Source organism: Eucalyptus grandis, chromosome 7, assembly GCF_016545825.1.
Source record: "Eucalyptus grandis isolate ANBG69807.140 chromosome 7, ASM1654582v1, whole genome shotgun sequence".
NCBI classification, from domain to species: domain Eukaryota; kingdom Viridiplantae; phylum Streptophyta; class Magnoliopsida; order Myrtales; family Myrtaceae; genus Eucalyptus; species Eucalyptus grandis.
The window spans coordinates 54,673,012-54,681,415 of NC_052618.1; the positions used below are offsets into that span (position 1 = coordinate 54,673,012).

General features: G+C 39.5%; 1 protein-coding gene across 1 annotated transcript; it reads left to right on the plus strand.

Annotated features, from left to right (window-relative positions):
* The first annotated feature begins 834 nt into the window (after window positions 1-834).
* LOC120295321 (beta-hexosaminidase 1-like) lies at window positions 835-8,100 on the plus strand. Its single transcript, XM_039316345.1, is given in 16 exon segments — window positions 835-1,389; window positions 1,523-1,606; window positions 1,814-1,849; window positions 2,431-2,542; window positions 2,644-2,714; window positions 2,856-2,986; window positions 3,115-3,131; window positions 3,398-3,446; window positions 3,559-3,659; window positions 4,182-4,241; window positions 4,914-4,947; window positions 5,623-5,721; window positions 6,473-6,532; window positions 6,595-6,845; window positions 7,759-7,791; window positions 7,794-8,100. Coding segments are annotated over 16 exon segments (1,647 nt in total). The 5' UTR covers window positions 835-1,020; the 3' UTR covers window positions 7,934-8,100.
* Window positions 8,101-8,404: the final 304 nt, after the last annotated feature.

The window sequence follows — 8,404 nt, forward strand, 5'->3', positions numbered from 1 at the left end:
GCGTGAATTTGGAATTGGAAGTGCACTCGAACAAAAATCGATCCGTTGCTCTTTTTTTATCTTTGACGAAACAAGTTGGTATAGAAGGAATAAAACATAATTCATGAATTGGTTGCAATCCTTCATTTGTAATCTTATTTGAAATTAATTTACACACATCAAATGAGTGAATCAAGTCGATTTAAGTTTGATTGAAAATGGTCTGGCTCAAATTAACTTATTTAATCCGTTTTGATCTAATTCAATGCAATACAAATTGAGTCACTCGTATTCATACCCATACCCATATCCAATCCAACTTATATTAATAGAATACTTCCATATTTAATTCAATTTAGGAAATTTATACTCAAATCAAGGTGAAAGGGCAGAGTGCAGAAAATAAAGAGAGAGTTATATAAGTTAGTTGGGTCTAAGTCAATTGCGAATTCATTTAACACTCATATTATTTTAGATTTTACGGCTTGAAATTTATTTATGACTTATTTACTGAACATAATTAACTCATATAACAATTCAGTCCATCAAATACAAGTTAAGAAACGTATTTACGATCCATTTTGACAGATTTGAGTTGATTGCATGAGAATATTCTTTGAATAATAAAAGGAAATGGATAGATTGTATATAGATTCACAAATCAGCAAAGATGACTTGCCGTTGGCGTGATCACCACCCTGAGATTCCATTCTTCCCTTATACAACAAATGGAAAAAAAGCCAGAAACTAGCAGACAATAACTCCAAAAAAAAAAAGAAAAAAAGAAAAGGAAAGAATTAGTGGGAGACGTAGGTGGACGGGCAGGTCCAGCCCCCCAACTGCTTCGATTCAGACACTACACTCTGTCGTTCGTCTCGTCTTCGTCTCCTCCTTCCGTCCGTCTGCACAGAGAGAGAGAGATTCCAAACGCTATCCTCTGCTTATTTTCAACCCCTCACACGTGATCTCCATATCCAACTCCAACTCCAACTAAACTCTCCTCCTCCTCCTCCTCCTTCGATCCATCCTCCGATCGGAGCCATGCCCCCGCCCGATTCGCCTCCACGGCCGGTCCTCCCCGGCCTCGCCGTCCTCGCTCTCCTCCTCCTCCTCCTCCTCCCGCCGCCCAGCCTCTCGGCGGGCGGCGGCGGCGAGGAGCTCGCGTACCTCTGGCCGCTCCCGGCGGAGTTCACCACCGGCGCCGACACCCTCTCCGTCGATCCCGCCCTCGCGCTCGTCGTCGGCGGCAACGGCGGCGGCTCCAGGATCGTGAAGGACGCGTTCGACCGGTACAAGAGCATCATCTTCCAGCACAGCGGCGTCTTCTCCATCTTCAACACCTTCAGGAAGAAGGCGTCCGGGTACGACATCGGGAGGCTGAGGATCGTGGTTCGCTCCGCGAATGAGGAGGTTCGTTCGTCCGGTTCGCGATGCGGATATATGTACTTGTTTAATTGCTTGCTTGATTGAGTGGGCGGAAATTGGCGCGCTTGCGCGATGTGAAATTTGAGTCGTTGGTGAGCGTGCGTGTTTCTCTTTGCAGCTTCAACTTGGGGTGGATGAGAGCTATACTTTACTCGTGACGAAGAGCGATGGCAAGTCGATCACCGGAGAGGCCACAATTGAGGTAAATGACCAACTTCGACGGTCAATTGTGGAGTTTGCTGAATTGAAAAGAGACAGAGGTTTCAGCCAAATCATCTTCACGTGTCCAATTCCATCCCTAGACAAAGTCTAGTATGCCTTTAACATACGGGCATAAGCACACTGACCTGCATTTGCACGAGAGCATGAGATATTCATGTGGTAATAGAGGTGTTTCCCTTTGCTGCAGGCAAACACTGTTTATGGTGCATTACGAGGGTTGGAGGTATGCACAAATGTTTTTAAACTCGCTCTTCATGTATTGATATATTTTGAATGTGGTATTGCATTGCCATGATAGTTGATTGTTGGTTTGCTAGTGGTGGTAAGATGCTAGAGGAATTTTTCCTTTTCTTTTCCCCCTTTCCTTTCTTGACCTAGATTTGTGCATTGTGATAGTGGTTGTAATACTGAGAAAATTATTTTTGCATGTGATCTTAGAATTGTCAAACAGTTACAAGCATAGATTTTGTGATGGGCGGCATCCTAATGCTACCTCATCTATAGAACATGGAATCTTCTGTTTGGCAGAAGTTTATGGTTTACAAAAAAACAGAAGGTACTCTTCAAGCCAAATGTAAGCTTGTGTTGGGTACTACATTCTATGCTGCAAACTCACAGTTCTCATCCACCATCACCCATTTCTGTGTCAGAGGCATTGTAAGAATATATCTTCTTTGTATGTATTGTTCAGTAGTATTTTGGTCATATTTCCAAGGTGTAATCTCTGTATTTGGTGGATCCTCAAGCGACAGTTTCTTGGATATGTGAGGCATCTTTATCAAACATTCTTTCACATCGTTTCAGACATTCAGCCAATTATGTACCTTTGATTATAGTACAAAGTTGGTACTCGTGCACAAGGCTCCGTGGTATATCCGAGATGAGCCAAGGTTTGCATATCGCGGACTACTACTTGGTAAGAACAATGATCCTATTAATTGAACATGTTGAATGGTGAACATCCTCCAACATTATGTGATGTTTATTTTATTGGCGGCATGGCATTTTTCATAACAGATACATCGAGGCACTACTATCCTATCGATGTGATTAAGCACATACTGGATTCCATGTCATATGCTAAACTTGTAAGATATGACAAACTCGCAATCCCTTCTTGCTCTTATTCTCAGTGCACTTTTCCTGTAACACTCCACTGATCACTATTCTATGTTTTGCTCGTTCAATTCCCATGAATGTGTTCCTCCCATGGGAATTACATTCTGTAGAATGTCCTTCATTGGCACATCATAGACGAAGAGTCATTTCCTCTAGAAGTGCCTACCTATCCTAAGTTGTGGCAAGGGGCGTATACAAGATGGGAGCGATATACAGTTGAGGATGCATATGAAATAGTGAAGTAAGATATCCATTGCTTGTCCCATGATAAGCAAATTCTTCTCCTTTTGTGATTGACTTCCTGGATTTGACACCCGGTGATGTACTAACTTTGTCCTTTTGTTTCTTGCTGGCTTTTACCATATGAAGCTTTGCCAAAAGTAGAGGTATGTTCTCACCTTCATTTCTTTGTTGAGGTTTTGATGAATGCATTCACACGTATTTCATTGCAATTGTAGTTTTATAAATTTGATATGTCTGTTGAACTTGTTTGCTTGTGTCAACTGCTACAAAAAACTCAAATAAATCTAGTAGACCTTAGAACTGTTGCTTTACTATATGAGTGTATTTTATAATTATGACTGAGTTACTTTTATTATCACTGCTAGTACAATTGTAGTAATTGCTGAGCATCTTTCTTAATTGATTTTAGGAATCCATGTGATGCCTGAAGTAGATGTCCCTGGTCATGCAGAATCATGGTAAGCCATTTCCTTTTTGTAGATTTTTCAGCCTGTGATGAGACTATGCGGACGTTTTTAGGTCGTATATCTTAAATAAGCTACCATAAATTTCTGATGTTCTTTGATACAGGGGAAAAGGGTATCCTGAATTATGGCCTTCTACATCCTGTAGAGAGCCACTTGATGTTTCCAAAAGTACTACTTTTGACTTAGTTTCTGGCCTATTATCAGGTTAGGCATCCAGTATCTTTATCTACCGTGCTAAATCTTCCATTGCGCGTTCTTGTTGCTGCTTTGATGTATGAATAATCTATACATCGATTATAACATAGCTGTTTATGTTTCATGAGTTCCTGAAGGAAGAAAGCCGTGTCAACTTGAGTAATAACATGTGTGAAACTTTTGTAGCATAAAGCTTTGCTCTTAAATAAATCTCTGCGTGGACAAGGCACTACTTTAGTAGGGAAGGAGTTGTTGTCACTTAGTAAATGCCTGAGATGTTAGGGTGTCTGCTGAAACTTCATTCTTCTCCTTCATTTTGGTTGGGAAGGGGCTTGTTTGATGAGTCTTTGATATCTGATGACTTAAGTACCCATTGGCTTGTTCTTAATATTTCAAATATCAAATTATGAAAGTTCATGCTTTACTCTGAGAGCTAAAATGCATGAAGTAAGAGTGTATCCTCCCTATTGCTTTGGTAATCTCCTGATGATCTATGCGCCACTTAGATCTAACCCAAATCCTATCTTGCAGATATGAGAAAAATTTTCCCCTTTGAGCTATTTCATTTGGGTGGTGATGAGGTTAACACAGGTTAGTGCAGGTGACCTTGGCATCTCTGTTTTTCTTTGGCATTCATTCGTTCTTTATCTACTGAATGATCAGTAGACCTTTTCTACCTCACAATTTTAGAAGTACTTTGCAGTATGTGATTAGGAATGTAACAGGGGCTCTTGTTTCTGTCACTGTCTCTAATCTGTGAATATGGGCTATCCTTTAGTTTCTTCAGAATGCTAACTTATTCTGGGTAAACCGTCACAAATATCCTCATTTCCATCCCATGTCATTGGTGTTAGCACAAGAGGAACAAAATAAAGAAAATGGAAGGCTTTAAAAGGAATATATCTGCTACTTAGTTTATGCTTGGTCCCTTACTTAAAAGAACTGGAAATCTGAATTTCACCTACTGGTCATCCTCTGTATGCTGTTAAAGGATCATGTAGACATTTTGGAGTTGCATATATGTGATGGACATGGGATTATCTAACATAAAGAATTTATTAATATTATTGAAAAATGCCACCTAATTTTCTAGTGAGATCAGGGCAGCACGTAAACACTTGTAATGTCAAATGATATCTAATGGGCTAGGATAATCTACTTGTGAAATGACAGCATTCTGCAATTTGAGACATTTCTCTGGATTTAAGTTTTATGATCACAAACTATATAAGTGATTATTATTATCTAATATTTCTTTTGCAGATTGTTGGACATCCACCCCTCATGTGAAGCAGTGGTATATTAATCAACTAATTTACTTGAGATTTGTTCTACTTCCGGAAGTTTGGCCTGGGACATTGAAATTATTCTCTATTTTTATCATATACTAAGCTGTCTTTTCAACCAACTCATTATTGTTTTATGGTCTTAGTTCTTATTTCAAAACTGTTGCAACAGACTTATTTATTTTGTTAAGTTACAATTACAGGAATGCCTTTTGGTTTTTCATTGCTGTGAATGAGCATGCAACCTATTCGATCTTGAAATATTGTGAGACTGTGTTACTACCATGACTAAAATATCTCCCAGTTAATTAGAAATTTTATTCTAGAAAATTTGGATGGAGTTAACAAGTCTTTCCATTATTAGGATCCTCAAGAATAGAGGACGTAACTGGGCCGTAACCTGACACTTTTAATTAGATCTCTTGAGATCACTGCTACTGTCTGGAAGCAATTTTCATTGTTCTTTTTTTTTTTTTCTTTTTTTGGTATCGAATCGAACTATTTATTTTCAAAAATGCAATTTTTCTATAAGGGTTTTTCGTTGAAAATTGTATGGATTTAGCATCAACTTGTTTCTCTGTGGGGATACCTTTCCCTGTATGCCCCCGTTTCTCTTAATGCAGTCTTCAATACTTGCTTCTAGCAACTCATGTCAGATGCTAAAATGATGGTTGCTTTAAATGCAGGCTCCAAAATCATAACATGACCAGTAAACAGGCATACGAGTATTTTGTCCTCAAAGCTCAAGAAATTGCCATTTCAAAAAATTGGACCCCTGTCAACTGGTATGCACATGTTACTAACACCTCCTGGAGACAGTTGGTTCTGCACATCGTTTTTGATTTAGCAATAATTGAACATGTTATTCTCCTTCTCTTTGCCAATTTTCCTAGTTGACATCGAGTCTCCACACCAATATGACAGAACATTTGTTTAAGAGGCGCATCTCAACACTGGTTTCTGCATCATTTTGAGAAAGATATTTCAATGGAATTGCAGTCTTGTGAGATGACATGTTGTTGAGTGTTAAAGGACTATCACTTTTGCATGCAAGAGAGCATTTCAGACTTCTGTAGCATGTCTATAGAAAAATGAAAATAATACTCAAACTAGTAGTCATTAATGTCATCGTGTTTACTTATAAAAGAGCACTTTGTGAACACATCCCTATATTTGGGCCCATATTTTGAAAGATGTTTGGTGGATTCACTGCTAAAATGATGTGTGAACTAGATTAAATTTAATGGGTCATTGCCTGGAGATCCAGTTTACTAACTTCTACCTGCTTTAATTTTCTAGATAGTAAGTGGTTATCTCAGGCTTGTGGCCCTTGGTTCCAGAGGTAGAGAATGTTTTAGAATATAACAATGTGAAAGAGCACAAATGAAAGAGTCATGGGTAATTAGAAAACGAAACCATGTTCTAATAGCACTGATGTTTGTTGCACATGGTATTCAGACATCCTAACTGTTGTTCAGCTTTTTTTTTTCATAACATTTGTATGTAGAGTATGATGTTGATTTTCAATTGCTTCAGGGAGGAAACATTTAATGCATTTCCGAAAAGCCTTAATCCAAGGACGATAGTACATAACTGGTAAGTTTTGATCAATATTCAAGACAAGTTGATTGCAAGCTAATTTATTTTTGTCACTGTAGGCTGGGAGCTGGTGTATGTCCAAAGGCTGTCGCAAAGGGCTTTAAATGCATTTTCAGCAATCAAGGTTTTTGGTATCTAGATCATTTAGATGTGCCATGGGATCAAGTGTATACTGCAGAGCCCCTCGAAGGAATAAGTGATGCTTCCAAACAAAAACTTGTGATTGGTGGTGAAGTTTGCATGTGGGGAGAGATAACGGACACTTCCAATGTCCAGCAAACGATATGGCCTAGAGCTGCCGCTGCTGCAGGTAAGCCAGTCTTTGGGCATGCCAAGGCATTGAGTCTTTTTTCTTCTCGCCTCTCATCCTTTGTCCATTTAGAGTTTTTTTTTTTTTTTTTTTTTTTTTTAAATTGCAAGGGAATCCTTTTAGTGACGATGGAGTTATATCTTCATCCGTTCCCACATGATTGGTTCCAATGGTGATCTCCTTTTTTGGGGTCCTGGTTGGTTACCTATTATCACCGTCTTATAATCTGCAAAGCAGTTTCTCTACTATATAAAATTTTATTTCACATAAAAATAGCCAAGTTCGATATTACCCAATGGTTCTGTTTGAGTTTTAGGGTTGTAAGGATTTTGAAGACATAGGGGGGGTAGCTAGGGGTTTCACCATTTATCCTCAAAGCTTTTTGGTACTATGTTTCGTGCTGAGGCAATGAATGGTGTATAGTCCTTTCTTTTCGGTGAACGAATGTATACTGTTGGAAATCAGCCTTTCAAGTGATTGAAACAGAGATGGGAACATAAAAACAACTTTTGGCATGTGAAATGGCTTTCTAGGGTGAGGGCCTCCTCATGGCTTTTGATTGTGTTTCCCCAACTCCCTAAACTTCTATTTGCCAGTTCATGCCTTATCTTCTCCTTTTCCATTGATGTATCACGTATGTGCAAATCCTCCTCAAAACTCACAGTAGCCCCAGAACAGTAGTTTTCTCGTCTTAGCTTTCTCTTCTTGGCCTGGCCAGGAAAGCTTGAGTGCTTAGCACTAGTTACAAATGTAAAATACGATGTTATAGACGGGCTGCTTGATGCTGATACAAAAAAATTGAACCAACGCAATGAGCTCAGCTGTACTAAAAGCTGCATAGTCCTTCATGCAGAATAGTGTAGTCGTAATTTTTACATAGATCCATATTTATTCGTTTGTTTCTATTTTGCAGAGCGACTGTGGAGTAGGAGAGATGCCATATCGTCCGAAATATAAATAAAACGGCATTACCACGACTACATTACTTCAGATGCCTCCTGAATGGGCGGGGGGTCGCAGCTGCTCCTGTCACGAACCAATATGCACGGAGTCAGCCAAATGGTCCCGCTTCATGCTATGCCCAGTGATTCTTGGAATGCTGCCATTCTTTTCAATTTGTAAATTGCTGTTATGTACTTTGGCTGGGAAATAAGTTATTGAGATATTTGGGTGCGTTTGGTTCAGCTTTGTAAATTAAATAGGCTTTGGGTGTAATACAAATACTAAAATTTAAAGTTATTTGAGGAAATGCAAATTGTGTTTGTTAAAATCTCTTTGCAAATGGACTTTGATTTGAGTTGAATGTGTATTTGGCAAATATATATATTTCTAAAAAATGACCAAACCGTTTGCCAGATTGACGAAGGGTTACAGCAGTCGACGAGCCAAATTTGGCGCAGTTGGTCAAGGTCGCCCGATGTCCGGCGACCTCCGACGCGGGTCACGCGACCTAGCTGACCTCGGGCGACCCTTGGCTAGGGTCACACAACCCAAGTGATCGTTGCTTGGGTGTCGCGAGGGTCACACAACCGATGGCCGCTGTCGTGCAACCCTCACTA